The 20,641-nt window shown below is 38.6% G+C and overlaps 1 protein-coding gene across 1 annotated transcript; it reads right to left on the bottom strand.

Moving 5' to 3' along the window:
* Positions 1-8: 8 nt before the first annotated feature.
* On the bottom strand, positions 9-3,242 carry mpst (mercaptopyruvate sulfurtransferase; the record flags this gene model as incomplete). The annotated part of the gene is made up of 2 exons (XM_079252720.1): positions 9-1,111; positions 2,654-3,242. 2 exons carry the CDS (start codon positions 3,240-3,242, stop codon positions 813-815), a joined length of 888 nt encoding a protein of 295 aa, XP_079108846.1. The 3' UTR covers positions 9-812.
* Positions 3,243-20,641: the final 17,399 nt, after the last annotated feature.

The following is a 20,641-nucleotide window of genomic DNA, read 5'->3' as shown; positions in this document are numbered from 1 at the left end:
GTCATGCTTTTAATGTTGCAATAAAAAAGTGTCAAGTGAAAAATATAAAGTAATAACATAAACATGCTGGGGAAAAAAAAACTTCTACAAAACATGTTTAGTTAATGTGATGGTTAAGGTCCACTATTTCTGTAACATACTTATTAACTGAAATGGGTCATTTATGAAAATAATATTTTTCTTTCACAAATTAAAATATTTGTAACAGATGTCAAATTTGATGAAAAACTCATTATGTGTTACAGAATGTGTTACACTTTTACATGAAGTCACATTGATGTAACACAAGTCAAAATATACGAACTTTGCTCAGAAAAAAAAACCTGACAAGCTGCATAAACATGGACTGGACTAAACCAGTAAAGTCTAGTTAATGTTGACTTTTTTCGTAACATGACATCTAAAGGAAGCCTGCCGTGTTTTGTATTTTGGACTTTCTTCTTCCTTTTTGTGTTTTTATACAAGTTAGTCTCACACCTCCTGCATTACTTGAATCTTTTTTAAGAGGGAAAAATATGCAGTGATTATTATCAACACACTGTATCATGAAAACAAAAACAAAATTAACTAAAGCAGTGTTAGAAAAAAAACAACAATCATATTCCAAGGAGATAGGCACAATCCTCTTAGCTTTAATGGAACTATAATGGAAAGTCAGCCTATCTGCATAAATCACACTGAAACTCTGTTGTTTCTGTCTACTACGGAAACTTGCAATTCTCTCCATTCGGCAAAGTCATAAACTTAAACAACACTATGTCTGTAGCATGTACTACCAGCCATTGCACCTTCCTGAATCACAGCTCTTCACATCACATTTTCTTTCCTTCCCCCTCAGAAATAATGTGCTCTGGAGAAGCTCTTTTAAACCATTCAACCCATGAACCATCGTAAAGACAAACACCGGGGTGCCCAAGCCGATGAGCAGCCAGAACAACATGACACGCTGTGACACCAGAACCGCAGGTGGCCCAGAGCGGCTGCTTCAGGTCTACACCTGCCTCACTAAAAAGCTTGGCCAGGGTCTCAGTTCCATGTTGCTTTCCAGAAGTGTCCATGAATGATGTGAACGGCATGTTGATGGCTCCAGGGAAATGTCCAGGCAGCACGTCTGAGAGAGTTAAAAAGAGGAGCGAGGGAAAGTTTTATTAGTTACATGATAAGGCCTGTTTATTCAGCAGCAACGCGTTTTGTATTTAATTTTGTTCAGCTTCACTTCCAACTAATGTCCTGTTGTAACAGACAAGTTAGCATCTGTGGATGAAGTTCTCATGATGTGACATAAAAACCTAGAAGTGAGACGTATTTGATCACTACATTGCTGTTTATTCTGGCATTTTCTCTCAAACTTACTGGCCATACTGTTATTAGCTAAATATATATGGTTCAGCATCTAAATAGTGATTATATCTAGTTCTGAACACATCTTTCATTAAAAGTTGGGGAAAAACTAAAATCCAAGTCTTTCGTGGTTTAGGTTTTACTTCATGTAATTGTGTATGTACTCTGAAGCCCACTTCAATAAACCTTGTTGTTTTGGTGTGAACATGAGCATACAATATATCCCTTTATGCCTTAATGTGACCTTCCTCACATTATCCATTAACCCCCTGGAGCCAGTACCACTGGAAGCCAAGTGATCCCAAGCTGCTACACTTTCTCTGTAGATATTACAAATTCATATTTTCAGCTGGATCTTTTCCACATTTATTTCTTCACATCATGCAAGTTCAGTTGAATTCACTCACCACCTCTTAAACGCTGCTGTAAACTACTGAATGAAGCATAACATAGTGCAGGGGTGCCTAAAGTCAGTCTTCGAGGGCAGCTGACCTGCAGGTTTTCAATGTATCCCTGTTCCAACACACCTGGCTTCCGTTAAATGGATCCAACTGCCTATGAAGTTCTGCACAATGACTGTTTAGTTTGAGTCAGGTGTGTTGGAGCAGGGATACACGGAAAGCATGCAGGCCTTGTGGCCCTCGAGGACTTGAGCTGGGCAACCTTGACATAGTGTTTTTTAAAATAAAAAATAAAAAGTTTATATATATATATATATATATATATATATATATATATATATATATACACACATATATGTATATATATATATATATATATATACACACATATATGTATATATATATATATATATATACACACATATATGTATATATATATATATATATATACACACATATATGTATATATATATATATATATACACACATATATGTATATATATATATATATATACACACACATATATGTATATATATATATATATATACACACACATATATGTATATATATATATATATATATATATATATATATATATATATATATATATATATATATATAAATTCTTGAGGTTTATAAAGGGTTTTCAAGTTGCTATAAGCTCTGTTTTCCTAAAAAAAAAAAAAAAAAAAAAAAAAAAAAAAAAAAAAAAAAATGTGTTCAAGTGTATGTACATGTTTTAAGGCAACTGAAGGAAATACCACTGGGTAATATTTGACTTAAGTGTTACTTGAAGAGAATACATTACCTCAGGCTAAATTCTGACCTGTTTTGTTTTTTTTGTGTGTGTGTGTGTGTTTGTTTTTTATACATAAAGATGTTCATTTAAAAAGTTTGTAATCCTGCTCACCGTCTCTGGGCTCCGGCTCGGTGCCCCTGAACCTGCCAGCAGACCTGGCGTCCACTACCTGGACCTGCTTGGTTCTGATGTTCTCCAGAAGATCCTCATAGCTCTTCACCCATGATGGGTTTACGGTCGCTCGGAAATCTCTGCGCTCCGGTTTGGAGTACTCGGAAGTCACGGGGAAGTCTTCAGCCAGCCAGTTCTTCAACCCCCCGTCCAGCACCGACACCGAGCTGTGCCCGAACAGCCGGAACATCCACCAGACACGGGGCGCGCTGAACGAGCCAAAGTCGCTGGTGTCGTACACGACGACATGCGTGTCGTTCCCGATGCCCAGATCTCCCACATATTGTGAGAAGTGGCTGGAAGTTGGCAGCATGTGATCATACGCTGAGCTCTTATCGCAGCATTCGTCTATGTCAAAAAACGACGCGCCCGGTATGTGTTTCTGGGCAAATTCATCTTTAGGGACGCGTTTAGTTTTCGGTAGGTACCAAGAAGCGTCAAGAATGCGAAGCTTGTTGCCAACCAGCTTGTCTTTTATTGCCTTTATGAGCCACTGACCTGAGACCAGAGCACGGGTCTGCGCCGCCATGACGGAGACTGCGTGAAGTTCAGGAACATCAGAATGGAGAGCAAAGTCTGCATGCAGAGAGACTTCACATCTCTCTGGCCTTAAAGCAAAACCAAAAAAATTCACCAACCCTCCAAATATTTGGAATATTTAAAAACTATTATGTCAAAACAATTTAAAAATATTTGGGGGCCCAGACATTTATTATCTGGCCATCATTTAAACTTTATTTGTATAATGCCATTTCACAACAATGTTGTCACAGGGCACTTTACATACACGAATCAACATACACATCAGTTCAAACCAATTCATACATATCCTATAATAGAAACCAACCGATTGCATCGAGTCATGACTTTGATCCAATCCCCCATCCTGAGCATGCATGCGGCGACAGTGGGAAGGAAAAAACTCCCCTTTAACAGGAAGAAAACCTCCGGCAGAACCCGGCTCAGGGAGGGCAGCCTCCTACATTAATTTATTTGAGAAATAGAGTGAGGTACTTCTCAGTGCATCAGGTAACATCCCCATTGCTACATAAGTAATGGATGGCTAGACCCATAATTATAAGAGCAAAGAGCACAACCTGGACAGTTGGGTCCCGTACATGCAGACTCCGTCTCAGGAGATGCTCATATCCTGACATCATGAGGTTAAAGTGATGTTTATGTCGAATTATTAAAACAGGGGGATTCACTCCACTTTAAAATATAAGAATTACATCCCTGAAACTTTGTGACAGACTGGTGACTTGTCCGGGCGTACTGTCTCTCACCCAGTAGCTGCTGGGACCAGACTCCAGGCCCATGACCCTGCACTGGAATATAGTTTACACAATGCACGATGGATTCATTAAAGAACATCATGTATATCAAGGCACAGGTGGTTCTTTGATTGCCACAGCGCAGGTTTTCATTGTAACTCTGCTCCAACACACACTATAAATACAACAAGATTATTTCTATTCACTTAGTTTTCTTTAAAAACTATGTTCAATTGATCTAGTTTAGTTTCTGTCCTTATCTAGTGATGAAGGTTGGTATAGAAATGACTTCAGATGTCAAACACAGCTGAGTGGACAGTGGCCATCAGAAGCCAAAATCTTTTCAGACCAAAAACATGTTTTTTATTTTTTAAAGGGTTTTCACTTCACACAAAATTGTCCATTCTGGGCCACCGTAGTAAAAGTAGTAGTATAAATATGGCAACTGCTGCGCATGTGAACCATAGACTGTATATATATATATATATATATATATATATATATATATATATATATATATATATATATATATATATATATATAAAATATATAATAAAATAAAATAGCTATAGCTAAAATCTTATATATATATATATATATAAGATGTGGACCCATAACATATACATGGTTTATGCCAAGAGAATAAAACATAGCTATTTTATTTTATTTTATTAACGTGATAAAATACCAATAGAAAAGGTTTTTAGTGATGCATTAAGTTTTTCAGTCATTGATGTTTGATTTTGTTACACGCTGCACCTTTGAAAAATTCTTCACATAACTGTGAATGCGGAGCATGTGCATTTTTCAGCAAATTGTATCACAGCAGATTCTATTCTACAGACTTTTCCCTTCGGTATAATGTAGGAAAACTGCTTAAGTGTCCTTTGTTCTGAATAGAATAACTTCGTATTTCACATCCTACTATATGAGTTATCAGAGTGCTATTATTTATGGGGTAAATCCTCATGTTCTCATTAATTAATGAGTTTAAAAGATCTAATGAGTACAAGCACAATGAACCAATAATCTGGTAAGCTGGTTAGTGGTAAAAATTTCTCTTTTGCTGCATTCATGTTGTTTTTGAAAGATAATTGGTTTCATCCATCTTTTCAAAGCTTTTGGCTTCAGAGATGATGTGCTCTGGTGGAGCCTTGGTGAACCACTCGTACCAGGATCCATCGTACGCTGATGCTCAAGGAGCACCACAGAGATGAGCAGCCAGCACCATGTGGCAAGCTGTCACCCCAGACCCACAGCTCCCACAAATTGGCTTACTCAAGTCCACTTTGACTTCTCAAAGAACTTCTTTACCTCCTTTGTAGGAAGCATCATGCCGTCACATCTAGGAACAAAGGCTTGCATTTGGAACCTGGGATGTAGCCTGATTGGACACCTGCTGGAAGATGACAAACTACATGGCACTGCCAAAAAAATAAAACTGCCTCACCAACTGCGTTTGATCCTGTGACTTATTGTCACATTTCCAACATGAGGCCTGCTAATCATAGTTTCATTTCATTGTGTCAATCTGTATTCTGCTTTACTGTTTGTTTTCGTGCTTCTGTGGATCAGGCTTTCATTTTACCACATTTATGTTGGCTGAAATCATTATCACATCTGTAGCTCTGGAGTACAAAACCGTTCTCATCATTTATTTTCAACCTAATAATTTCAAAAGATATTCTAGTATAGTTTTCCTCACTTCTAAATTCTCACACACACTTACATTTTTCGGTTCAGCTACAGTTAATAACCAGCTAAGTGGGATTTTTTTTCACACGTGGAAACAGAAAAATTGAGCTTTCAGTAGACAAGTTTATTTGTACAGCATCTTTCATGTACAAGACAATTCAAAGTGATTTACATAAAGCATTGAAAGCATTACGAATGGTGCAATGAAGCGTAAAAGACAACAACACAATAAAAACTGCAATAAAAGCATTGCAAAAATAATTAAAAGCAAAATCAGTTCAAAGTTGCTGTGCAGATTTCATGCAGGCGCGAGAGAAAAGAAATATTTTTTAACCTGGGTTTGGTCAACATTTAATCTCCACTGGCAGTTTATCCCACTTGTTTGCATCATAACAACTAAATGCTGCTTCTCCATGTTCAGTCTGGACTCTGGTCTGGTCTCTGTTCTGGCCTCTCGTCTGGTCTAGTTGACCAGAGTCTTTGTATCGAAGAGCTCTGCTTGGTTTATATTAATTGAACATATCACAGATGTGTTCTGGTCCTAAATCATTTTGGGATTCGTAAACCATCAGCAGGGTTTTAAAGTCTATCCTGTGACTGACTGGAAACCAGTGTAAAGAATTTTAAACAGGTGTGATGTGTTCAGACCTCTTAGTCTTAGTCAAAGCTCTAGCAGCAGCATCTGGATGAGCTGCAGATGTTTAATGCTCTGTTTAGGAAGTCCTGTTAAAAGACCGTCACAGTTATCCAGTCTATTGGGGATGACTGAATGGAGGAGTTTTTGCTGTTTGTCTTTATGGAGACAATGACATGATAAAGTTTATTAACAGAAGCAGAAACCAGTGCTGGAGGGTGTTTTGTTCAAAGTGGAAATTTCTGATTCCAATTCCAATGAGCTAAATTAGTCTGCAAAACCTCGGAAATGTGCCAGTCGTTGGTAAAAATGAGGTCCATCGAGTCACAAATAACATCATTTCTGGAGGATGTCACATGATGGCGAAATCTATGGCTACTCGTGTTGCACAGGTTCTTTGGATCTATCATTGATATTACAATGCCCTACATAAGGAACACGGATAAAATACACAAAGCCGATAGAGAAAATTAAACTAACAGCAGCACGTGAGAACAAGCTATTCAGGAGATCGTTGACATCTTTGTGCACTGACGATCATTATTAAATCTTACTAAATCAAATTATGACTTCTACAGTTACGGAATTTACTTCAGCTTCCTTGACAATATACATTTTAGTAGGACTCATACTGTTTTTTTGGGGAAAACAACCTTTATTTATCAAATTTTCTTTCCAATTGAAGACATGCTATTTTATGGTACTAATGTTCTTAAGGCCTTGTCTGACCAAACGCTGTGATTCAAGGTAAACCTCTGCTTTTAGAATATGTCCTTCCTCCTGATGCTTGTAAAAACAGAGGCAGGCCTTAAAGAAGCAGCATATCCATGCCTGGTTACAAACAGAAGTGGAGTGCAAGAGGTCATACTGGGTTTGCATTAAATATAAAGACGCTCCTCAAAACTCCCCCAAAAAGACCATTGCAACTATGAAGAGGTAAAGTTTGGTTTTTACAACGCAGAATAACAGCAGGATTAACAGGATAAATCAAGACTGGATTAAAATGCGTAGCCTAAAAGTAGTTCTCCTCTGGAACATGGGATAAAGTGTCTGAAATAAATGCCTGCTGGAACTTGCAGTTTTATTTCCCTTTATTTGTATGTCATTCTTTTATGTTCAAAGTTTTAAGACTTGTGTTCCTCTTGAGTAACCGTTCTGCTAGTTTCTTTACACTTTCATTACTGTTTCTCATTTTTTTGTCCAGAAATTAAATCCAGATTTTTAAACAGCAATTGGAAGTGCCGATCCATTTGTTCATTTAAGCCTTAAGCCTCATCAGACATGGTCTCCATGGAAGGCTGCTGTGAAGAAGCCATTTGTTAATAAGAGGAAAAGGCTGTGGTACGCCATGTGAGTTAAGACCTGGACTGAGAATCAATGGCGGCAGTTTTATGGAGTGATCCACCTCAGAGAGCGTCACAAAAACAGGCAACATCCAAAGAAAAGCTTAGGAAACTCCTTAAAAGGCCTGGACACTACTTGAAAAAATTGTTTTTATTGACTATAAAGATCATTTGAATGGTAAAAACTACAATATCTTCTTACAGTATATAAAAAAGTGGTTCCAACTGAAGACATTTTTGTAGAAATATATGTTATTACATGTCCCATTTTTATCACAGAATAATGTGTCGTTATCTAAAGCTATTAATGTTTCTTTTACACTGGGGGACAAAAATAAATAAATGTATGTTTAGATTAAAAAGAGAGGAAGACAGGAACATGAACAAATGAATGCCTTTACGGAGAGACAGACTGTAAGAGGAGGAGAGAAAGGCTTGACAAAAAAACTGACTTTCTTAATTGGAGTCACTTCTTCTTCATTACAGAAACACCCTTGTTTTTGCAGTGCTCCGCAGCATTCCTCTTACTGAGTGATCGTCCACCCAACCAGCTGGCCAGATCTTGCAGAAATTTCCACAGTGATGTAAGTCGATTTTTTCTGAAGTTATTTTTTCTTTATTATCAGACAGGTAATCTGCCATCTACCTAACATGTTTTGATGGGCAATGACTTAAAAACTTGATATTTGTTTAATTGATAAGGATATATATTATATACATTAGTATCTTACACACTATCTGTACTATAATGTATCATACACTTAATTCTTGAGAATGATTTTGATAAATGTACATTTGCGTATGATTATTATTGCTTTCAAAATGTTGGTCTGTCTTTAGAAATTTGGTGAATGCGTAAAGAAAAAACATCATAATGTCTTTGTAGAGATAATGTCCAAAATAAACTATTTTTATTGAGATGATTTCTTTCACTCAGCGTTTCTGAGTCTGGCAGCTGCTCACGTTAGACAAGGTTGAAAAGATATTATTTGCTATTTATCTGTCCTGAAAATTTGAAACAATTTTTGTGTTCAAGAATTTTGTTATCATCATAATGACGGTATTATTACATAACAAATGGTAGTGGAAATAACTTAAGCTACTGAAGTCACAAGGCTGGTACCCTTGGAAAGGCCAAATCCATCAGGTAGACAGCACGATGGAGAGAGAGAGAACACAGACAGACAGCATTGTGTGGATGATTTGAACTGATGAAGCAAATCAGGAGAAATCTAATTTCCATTTCATGTTTCCTTGGCAACCAGCAACAAGAAAAAAGTTTCAGCTTGGAAAAAGGACTAACAGCTTTCACGTGTGAGCAGATGGGTTGAGTTATCAGCTATTACGCAGGTCGGCATGTTGCTCAGGCCAGGGGGTATTGTCTGGCACTGAAGTAAAATCGGGATGCATTCCATTCATGTTCACCACTTTAACGCACAAAGAGACTTGTGTTGGACTCAACATCCCCCCGAATATTAATCGGTTAATTGACTTACCGGCTCCACTAATGTGAGAATGGTTGGAGGTCATGTGAAGAAAACGTGTGTCAGATTTTTTATAATATATTTCATTGTGCAAGTTTGTGTGTTAGTGTGTGCGCTTTATGTTGGAGATTTAGTATCTGAGGTCTGAAGAGTAGCTTGTGCCTTAAAACATTTTTTCAATGGATCAAGACACCATGAGCAGGTTATGACAGTGACACTCTGAGGAAATTGATTTAATGGTATTTTTGTATTATTTCTGCCATGTTATGTTATCATGCTCAGGTTTAAATGCGACAGCTGCTATTTATAACCACTGCTGATCAGGAATGAGCCAGAAAGGGTCAGGGGATCACCACAGATTTTTTGCCTCTGAGAAACATGGATGCTGAAATACCTCAAAATGATGGAGTGACAGTTTCCCAGCATGCTCTGTTTCTAATGCAATGTGACTAACTTCCTCATTTGTATGGTGTCTGCTCTATGTGGTGTTATTGTCATGCTATATAAATATTCAGGGAAACACGATCCAGATCAAAAGATAAATTTGGTTGACAAATATTTTGATCATACTACAATGAACATATTCAACACAACTACCAGCAGAAGGGGAAAGGATACCCAATCAAACAGCGACAAGATTAGCTGCAACAAGGAGACTTGGGAGAAAAAAAAGAAATCTTTTAAAAAAAATTTATCTTTAAACAAGTCTGATTATCTTAGTAAAATGTACTATTCTGATGCAAGAGATTTTCTCTTTTTATTTGCTTTTTTTTGTCATGAGTGTCTGCGCCATTTGTCTGAGGAAAATTAATGTACCTCGGGGTTTTTATAAAGTACATATAAAATAGACTGACAGTTTGTTGGCAGCAGAGGCAGAGCTAAGAGGTGGCCAGGGGTGGCCATGGCCCATCCACCCAGCAAAGAAGTTATTCGGTGTTTCTCATGTTCTCAATAATCTGCTGTTGCATGTACTGTAGACAGCCCTGTTTAATGCAATATCACAAACTGTATAGGAAATAAATAAATAAATAAATAAATACAAATATAAACAGCAAAAGAAAAAAAACATGAATAAATTGCAAGAATATAAGAATTTCGGTGTAAGAAACTGACATAGATAAATTTAAGTGTGAACAAGACACTTAATTCATTACCCCACAAACTGACAATGGTCTTTGAGAGAATGTATGAAATCAATATGTCACAATGAGGACATTAAAGAAAGCAATTGAATGTTTTTGAGGACTAAATCTGTGTATACTCTGGTGGTCTCTGGCACTGTGACCATGTCAGACTGACTAATTCTGTTATAACCACTCAAATGGCATTTGAGGGGGGATTTGTATCGATCATTTTTGTACCAGTATTCTTACTTCAAATGCCTTATGTGTTTTAAATATGAAATGGTCATAGTTCTTTTTAGCAATTCAGCAAGCTTAACTTTAGAAACTGATTCGGATTTTTTATTAATTACGTTACATGAACATGGCATTATTGAACATTGCAGGTATAAGAATAACCAACCAATTCAACTATATATCCTTCGGTGATGCAACACAAGTAAAACAATGATGACATCAGTTTCACCCCAAAAAGTGTACTGGTCTAAGTCTGATAGCAAAATGTTCTGGCTCCAGTAATGTGCATTGAAAGCTCTCTTCATTCAAGTACTTGATTCCTAAACAACTAATTGTGCTTTGGTTTTTCTTCTGTCTGTCAAGCGTCCTCCATTTTTACAAGATGAAACTTCTCAACTACCCTGTCCCGGAGTTGGATGTTACCTTGCAAGAAGTGAGTCGCGTTCTGCAGCTCACTCTTAGCCCTGACCTTTACTCAGAGTTTAAAACTACGGTGGAACAGCAGAGGGAAGTCCTCGAAGAGGCTCAGCGAAAAATCGCAGCCATTGCTGCTGGCCAAGAGAATTGGGTGACACAGCAATTCAAGAGAGGTTTGCTGTCTTGCGCTGACCCCCTGCCCACCTCTACAGCCCTCCCAGATGTTCTTCTTCCATCTAAAGCAAAGGGATTTACCCAACTGGGGAGGGCAGCAGCTCTGCTCTGGTCAGCAGCAAAGCTGTATAGTGAGCCCCACTTACTGGAGGGTGATGTTCCAATGGAGCACACTCAGCAATCTGAAGTATTTGCCGCCAGCCGTATTCCTGGCAGGAGCCAAGATGAAATTAAGGTGAGTTCACTGACAGAATCCAGCTAAAAAGAAATGTAAGTGAGTCTGAATTTCCTGGAATAAGGCACATAACTGAGGACTAGTTATCCTGTCACATTTATCCGAGTATTTCATTAGTGATTTTTCACCCTGTATCTTTTTCTCATTTGCAGGTCTACCCAGATAGCCTCCATGCAATCATCATCTGTGCTGGAGGAGTGTTTCCTGTTGACATACTCTGGCGTCCCAGCACTGGTGGACCAGTTTCTGCTCGGTCATTTCTGGATATCTACACCCAGCTGGCTCAGGTGATGGATCAGCCCAGGGCAGGAAAACTCAATGATCCTTCAGTCATCTGCAACCTCTCTGCTTTGGAGCGCAAATCCTGGGCCGCCATCAGAGAAGAGATTCTAAATCAAGGAGGAGAAGCAATGACGTCGCTGGGGCTGATGGAGAGCGCTGTGCTTACATTGTGTCTAGAAGACTGCAACCCTCCTTCTGAACTGGCTGGCATCCTCAATGCAGTGAGACTGGGAGGAGAAGGAGGAGGTGACAGCCCATGTCTGAGATACTATGACAAGGTAGACCCGAACTAAAATCCTCAATAATTTAATTGTAATCTAAATGCAATATCTGTTTTCCCCCTTTTGTTAATAAAAAATGCCACTTGGTTTCATTTGGTTTTATCAGTACTAAAACAGGCTGTGCATGAAATGATTTGCAGCACATATAAATGCAGCTAATCTCTAAGTAAAATAAAAGCAAAACAAACATTAATATGTGGTTTATATCAGCTTTTTACCACATCTGTTGCTGAGAACATAGCTATCTTAGCCATGCAATACAAATAAAGAAATATTTAAAAAGTAGTCTAAATTTATAATGCTTTCTAATTTTCCATGAACAGACAAGACTAATCAGTTTTTGTCTTTCTGATTTTGACAGGTGATGAACCTGGTGGTGTTTAAAGACAGCACAGCCGGGATGGTGTTTGAGCACATTGCTGTGGATGGGATGGTGGCCGCTCTTGTGACTGAACGTGTGTACAATCTGTCTGAGACGGTTGACTTAAACCTTGTCCATGATGATGCACAAAAAATGAATAAGCTTGTCACAGTTAACAATGTTAACTCAGTTTACCCAAGTGCCCTAACATTCCCCTTGCAAGGCATAAGTATCCCCAAACAAACTCCTAAGTTGAAAGAAAACCATCCAGTTCTCACTTTTGATGTATCCTCCTATCCTGATGTCTTTTCCACTCTCAGAGGGCAAAGGGGTCTGTATGATGCTTGGATCAACTTCTCGTTGCAGCTCTCCCTGAGGCAGACATTTGGGGAATCTGCTGGCAACCACATTCTTGTTACACCGACCCATATGCGACACTATAAACATGGTCGTTGTGATCCCACATACTCAGTCACCATGCATTCCCGTAAGTTAGTGAGTGCTTTGGCATCCCACATTGGTCCAGATAACACAGTCCAGTACACTAGAGAGCTACTACAGTTATTCCATGTTGCATTACTGGAACACAAGAACCTCATCAGAAAGACAAAAAGTGGTCAAGGTGTTGGTCCCCATCTGGCTGCCCTGCGTCGTTCTTTGCCATCTGACAATCCAGCGAAAAAGTTCCTTGACCCTTTTGGATGTCCATCTGTATATCTCACAGGTGCAGATCTCATGGAGGGTTTGGAGTGTGGTGTTGGAAACGTTTATGCCCAAGATCAGCTAGCTGTTACCTATCTTGGAAAAAGAGACAAGGTGCGCATCATGCTGAATGGAAAAGGGAGCTTTGCTTCAGCACTAGAGAAGCTTGAAGAAAACCTCAAGTTGAACCTGAAAGTGATGATGCTTCTAGCTCTTAGATATGCCATTGCAAGCCAAATGGGAGCCCTGGAGTCTCTGTTCCAACAGGGTCAGATAGAGCAGAAGATTCACTGCCAGGAGAGTCTAAACAAAACCAAAAACGCTGTCGATACTAACTCTGGCATGAGCCCAAACTACACTTTAGTGATTCATGGTGGTGCTGGGGAGGACATCATGCTGAACAACAAAGTAATAGAGATAATTGAGTTTGCTCTACTAGCAGCTTTATCCCTAGGGTCACAAGTGCTCCAACAAGGAGGCAGAAGTTTGGACGCAGTTCATAGGTCAGTGGAAGCGTTGGAGGACTGTTTCCTGTTCAATGCGGGCAAAGGTTCTGTGTTTAACAAGGATGGCCAGATTGAAATGGAAGCAACAATTGCAGACGGCAGTGCCATGAGGTCAGGATCTGTTGCTTGTGTGAAAAGTGTAAAGAACCCAATAAAAGCAGCCAGATGTGTGATGGAGAAGAGCTCACATTCACTGATTGCAGGTGAGGGAGCCGAAGAACTTCTGTATGATTTGGAAGAGAAAGAGAAGCCTGTCGGGTTGGAGTACTTCTACACTGATATACGTCAGAAAGAGTTAACTGAAAAACTCAGCTGTGGAAATACCTCAAAAAACAATCATCCTCAGACAGTTGGAGCCGTGGCCTTGGACCACTGGCATGGATTGGCTGCAGCATCCTCCACAGGTGGGTTGGTTGGAAAGCTGAAAGGGCGAGTTGGGGATACAGCAGTTGTAGGAGCAGGAATATATGCTGATGACAGGGTAGCTATTACCTGCTCTGGAGATGGAGATGTTTTTCTGAGGAACTCTGTGGCACAGAAAATAGCCAGTCTGTACCACAACAAAGCTTACAGCCTCAGGCAAGCCTGCAGGGAAGTGATATCTGAAAATCTAAATGGGGCCTGTGCAGGAATCATTGCTGTAGATAGTAAAGGCGATACTGTCATTGAGACAAATGCTGGCGTGATGTTTGTGGCCTCAATGACTGACAATATATCACGAGTGGAAGTTCTCAGACCAATGAAAAGGCTGCCTCATGTGATCTGGGAAACAGAGCAGCTGGTTGCCTACCTGAATCCCAAACCCTGGACCCCTGGGTCAACCATTCTCACTAGAAAAACTCTCAGTGGGCCAAGTAGTATCTTCCAGTTTGCCACTCCTGACTTTATTGCGATGTTGCAAGGTGCAAAAGCTGTTTCAAACTTGCTATGTGAGCGACTGGGGGTGCAGCGCTGTGCCTTGGTCTTCAATCCAATCCCTGATCAGCCAGCTCAAATCAGACTGCTACCACTGCATGGATTAGACCCAAAGTGGCAGCCTCATGTTTCTAGTGAGGAGGAATTTCATGTTTACAATACAGGCTACTGTACCTCAAAAAGTGGCCCACGCTGGGATGATGAAGCACTAGCCCAGCTTCAAGACAGGATCAGAAATGCACTGCCAACACCTAATGCACCATTTTGCTTTGACTATTATGGTGACCCTTCCCATGATAACCTGTTCTGTCGCATTGTCCGTGGAGAGCAGCAGCAGTGGAGAGTGTGGGAAGACAGTGAGCATGTTGCCTTCCTCACACCATACCCAAACACACCTGGGTTAACTGTTGTGGTGCCACGAAAACCACTGTCCAGTGACATCTTCAGACTGGATGATTATGACTACAAAGCACTGATCTTAGCCACTTACAAAGTTGCAAAATTACTGGAAGATGGAATGAAAGCCAAAAGCGTTGCAGTGATCTTTGAGGGATTTGAGATTGATCATGCCCATGTCAAGTTGATCCCTCTGGTACCTTCACCAGATGGCACCAAAACTGTTGAGCCAAAATCTGAATCGTTCCAAAACTACCCTGGATTTGTGTCATCACTGGATGGTCCACCTGCTGACTCTGAAACCCTCAAGAACATCCATTCAAAAATTACACAGTGCATACCTCCTCGGTCTTGGGAGGACCCTCAGTCTCACTCCACACTAGCCATCAAGAGTCAGTGGTATCGCAACCTGTTCCAGATTCAGAACACTCTGTTCCACAGCACAGTAGAGTATTTCCACAGCTGCTGCCAGTACTCGTACGCCCTGACACCTCTCACCACAGACACCATTTCCTCACCAATGGGCCTGGGTTCTGACTCAGAGCCAGTATCTGTTGACTTGCTGGGACAGGATGTCTACCTGGCTGACTCTATGCAATTTGTGCTTGAATACTTCCTTCGCTTCCAGGAGAACCTGCCAGGGACCTACTACATATCTCCCAGCTTCAGAGGGGAAGATCCAGATTCCACACACTTGAACCAGTTCTACCATGTGGAGTGTGAACTGCTGGGTGACATGGATGATGCAATTTCCACTGCAGAGGGATACCTGCTTCATCTCACCAAGTCCATGTTGAAGAAACACTCAGACATAATCCTGAACACTGCTGGGACCCTGACACATGTCACAGCTATGCTGAGTAAACTGGAGGGGAAAACTCCACTACCAAGAATCGCTCTGGACCAGGCTATTCCCATGATGCCCTCTGCTGATTGCTTAGAGTGGGTACAAGATGGCCAACCCCATTTTGGCAGAAAGTTAACCCGCAAAGGAGAGCGCGTTTTGATAGAGAAGTATGGTGGTGCCGTTTGGCTAACTGAGATGGACCATCTTGGAGTCCCATTCTACCAGGCCTATGTGGAGGGCACTGGGCGGTCCAAAGCCAAAGCTGCTGACCTCTTGCTGGGGCTTGGTGAGACTGTGGGCCTTGGTGAACGCCACTCAACCCCTGAGAAAGTCCAAGAGGCCCTCAGGCACCACGCAGTGCCAGAAGAGTCCTACAAGTGGTACATCAGCATGCGCCAAATAAAGCCACTCCTTACCAGTGGATGGGGTATGGGGACAGAGCGTTACTTGTGCTGGCTGCTTCAGCATGATGATGTCAGAGATGTACATATCATTCCTAGGATGAAAGGAATGAAGTACATGCCCTAATCAGGTCCGTCACCAATTTCCAGTCCATCAGATGTGATATATTTGTATATATTGACAAATATCAAGGTTTGAATTCTAACCTTGGTAATATAACACAATGAGTGATGCAAATTGGATCCAGAATACTGTGTTTGGTAATTCCTGAGATGCTTGTGACCAAAAGAAAATTACTGCTTTTGTAATTCTAAAGATGATCCGAACTGCAATATTAGCTGCCAACATCAATGTATACAAGTTTAACCAGGAGCTTTTTTTCTCTTTTTTTTTGGTTTTGGACAGGTGGTGGTGATGGGGTGGGGGGTGGTGGGGGGGCTGTATTATCAATGCAATACTTTTTCTTTATCTTCATCTTCATTTTCAGCCGCCTATCAGGGCTGTTCTTTATTTGTGATCAAATTTTGCCAATCTTTACTTTATCTTTCGCAATGTATTAAATGAAAATAAAGCACATTATTTACCTAATTATGTTAAATGTAACCATTTATATCAGCAAATTCTTTCTAAATCTTCTTGTCTTTATTCTATAACATTGTTTGTCGTTTAAGTCACAGGAATCCTGTATCAATGCTGTTTTAATGTGGTGATTAAGATGATTTTATATGGATGTCAAGTGCAAAGTTGACCTTAGCGACAGATGTGGGTGATGCTTTTTGTACCTACTACCACTGTATTCTGATAAAATTTTAGGAAAAATAATAAAGAAAGTTGGAAAATGATAGAGACACATAATCTTCCCAGCATGTTTCATAATGCTGAATGTATCTATATCAGTTCACAGCATTTTTGTTATTGCTTTAAAAACCTAGTTGGATTCACCACCAGAAACAGTTGGATATTGTTTAGAGTAATTTTATTTGATTTAATAAATGTTTTCGATTAAACAAAATGACCATTTTGTATCTCTTTATTGACAATGCTGACAGTTAAGACTTGTGACTGTCAAATTATCAATATTTGAGTGAAGTATTTTAAATATTTGCACAAACGCTGCACAAAAAGGTCTACATATGTGATTTCCATCGCTAGTGGCTGGCAGACATGCCAAAGGACTCTTTAATTTTAATCTTACTATTTCAAAATACAATGTATAAATGGATACAGTAGGATACATTACAATATATCAATAAATTCTAGGGCATTTTTAGCACGTCTCTATGCCAAGTGGAGCATACCATTAAATAAATTCTAACTAAATTTTTATGAAAATGATCTATGATGGATCAAATTTACAAAGTTACTATAAAGAAACAAACTATTGTAATTTACTAATTAAACATGACAAATATAAAAATGTTCATGGAAAAATACAGACTTCATCCTATTTTATAAAGTTTGGATGATCCTCGAGCTACATTACTGACAATAGCCACAACCAGGTCTAATTTGACCTAATCTTCATGTTAATGCAGAGTTTTTGCCTACAGGAGATTTTAAAAAATGTTTATGAGGCAATAACAAGTATATTCAAATATTACCTTGGATACCTTAAATGGTTTGCTTATATTAGTTAATAATTGCGTTAATGAAGATTTCACAAATGCCATCAGCGAGCAACAGACTTAAAAGCTATAATTTCATGAATAATCAAATCTTCAAAAAGCCATCAATGGCCACACTACACTTGAAATTATAGAGGCTAATCTTATTCCCTAGTCATGAAATGTGTTTTAATTATAAATGTTGTGGACAAAATTTTCTCCTCTGCACATGATATGCAGTTAGATGGGACCTTTGTCATCATTGCAAAGTTGTCTTACTCTGACTGAGGATAAAAAAAGAACCAGGCTGGTGAGTACCAGATAGAATAATGCACACACAGCTGATGAGACCTTCATTTCTTGTGCCATAAATGATGTGACATAGAGAAGATTCTTTAAGCCTGAAATGAGCTTCTTTCTCTCATATCTGCTCCCTGGTTTATAAGTTATCTAACTAAAGACAGTTTGCTTTACAGTGTTTCAGACCCATTCACAAAGGTTTTATTTACAATATGTATAATTACCTCCACAACACTCAACTTTTGAAAACTGAAATTGTATTAGTAAATAAAAACAAATCATCATTCACTTTATTCATAAATTGTGAGCAAAGCGTCAGATTACTTTTTGCTATTTTTAATCTATATAAATATTATTGTATGAATATATTTTTAAAATATTCATTGCTATTTTATGGTAGCAATCAAATATGGATACCTCCATTGTTCCCAATCTTTTTAGTTCAGCACTTGTTCCAGCTTAGCCTTGTTTTTTGGCAGCGGTTCTCAACCGTTTAGCAACACAGTACCCTTTGTAAAAAAAATTCAGCCAAATACCCCATACCTGCAAGGTACTTTTGGTTAAAAGAAACAGTGCTTTGTCATTTTTGTTTAGTTTATGAAACTTTAACCATGCAAAACAATAGCAAATGTTTTGCTCATCAGAACAACACTTCAGCCAGGACTCCATCATTTGCGTTATCAAGGCGACAGTGACTGACAGATATGATTTGGCTTGTAACGGATGGGGTTCAGTCTGAATGTGGGATTTTGGGAGAAATGTAAGAGGTGTAAGTCTAAATCTAGATTCAGTTTATGAATGTACTCTTACATTTATTGAAATATATTAAATGCTTATATAATTTTATTTAAGGATTATTTAAAGAAAACATAAAAAGGCATATGTTTCCAAAAAATTTTCACGTACCCACTGGAATGCCTTGAAGTACCCCCATTTGAGAAACAGTGTTTTTATGGCATTATCAGAACAAACAAACTTTCTTTAGTCTGGTACAGAGAAACATAGACATCATTTATACGTATATGTGTGTGTGTATATATATATATATATATATATATATATATATATATATATATATATATATATATATATATATATATATATATATATATATATATATATATATATATGTCCACGTATAAATGGTGTCTATGCAGGGAAAGAAAGAGAAGAACTAAAAAGAAAGCGTGAACCGGATGTACAATATTTGCGTCACGCAATCTGCTTCCGCTTGTTACTGTCGTATCTGACCCCCGGTTTGAGTCGAGACCTAACTACTTCTGAAGACAAAATCTGCGGAATAATTCCCGTAACGTATGTTGCCTTGTTTTCTTTCATATGTTTATATTGTTGTTATTATCTCCGTAACGTCACGTGGGCATTAAGCAGCGTGTCTGGTCCGTATGGCTGTTTGAAAGTAAGGTCAGCCTGCCTGGTCGTGTGGAGCTAACAAGCTCGTCATGATGTGTGGCTTTCTGTTGAGCCAGACATTTTCTTAAGACTTAGGATTGTTCAGTTGTCACTGCAAACACTAATGATTTAAAAAAAAAAAAAAAAAAAAAAAAAAAAAACATGTAATGGATGTTGTGGGACAGATGTGGCAGGTTATTTTACTGGCCATGCTGGTGTTGTAGCTAAGGGTCGGTATGTGAGACAGCAGCCTCCTGGAACATGAGGGACGTGATTTGTGTCAACAAGAGTTGAAGTTGATCATTTGCACGGCGATCATTTTGCCTCTTAAGTGGAAAAAGTGTTTCCAAATGCAAATTCAACATGTCGCACAGGCTTTTTAGAAGAAGTATTTAGAAAAACCACTTATATAACAGTACATGCATATACAGGCAGTCAACTTTTGCATTATGTTTTCCATTAATGCAGTTAGTTTAGCTGTACATTCACTTGAAGGGTTTCTTGATTTCTTATTTCAGATCAGAATATATTTTGACAAATGACGAACGTTTTCACCTGCAAACTACTTTTAACTTCATGTCATCTTCATTTCATTTCATTTCATTTATTAAGATCCCCATTAGCCACTGAAATATCAGGAGCTATTCTTCCTGGGGTCTCCTCTATATTACATTACAATTTATATCAACAATTTTATCCCCCATGCACACCCACAATCACGCATAAACACACAAACAAAACATAGAATACAACAGCTCAATAAAAAGAGGAAAAAATAAATAAAAGAGGGAATATACAATAAAGAAAATACATTACTAATCATTTAAAAAAAATAGCTCTAATAAAATAACTAAACATCTACCCTAGATCATTATCATGTCTGTATTGTAAACTAAAATATTTCAAGTTTCCTTTGAAAACTTTTTGTGTTATTTTCCAGTAACAAATCCTGGCAATCCACATCATATCATATCACAGCTGGATAAAAAACTGAAACTGATGTGTTCTGCCTAGAGGCAGAGCGCACCTCATCCCACTTATTTCTCTTGTGCAATAACTGTGTTGATCAGAAAAAAAATGTCCTGTAAATCATTTCAGGACTTTTTGTAAATGTAATATTATGAATAAATGATAATAAGGAATCCTTCAATCTGTATTTCACTGTTAACCATGCTAAATTATTGTGCATTAAAGTTACATTAGCTCTTTTCCACCTTCAAATGATCATGGGTGCAGTATGGCAATAAACTCAAGCCTTTAGTAATATGTTGTTTACAGAAAAAAGCAACTCTGCCTTCTGTTTTCCAG

Source organism: Telmatherina bonti, assembly GCF_933228915.1.
Source record: "Telmatherina bonti genome assembly, chromosome: 14".
NCBI classification, from domain to species: domain Eukaryota; kingdom Metazoa; phylum Chordata; class Actinopteri; order Atheriniformes; family Telmatherinidae; genus Telmatherina; species Telmatherina bonti.
Note: the sequence above shows the minus strand (reverse complement) of the source record. Positions and strands in the feature narration are given on the sequence as shown.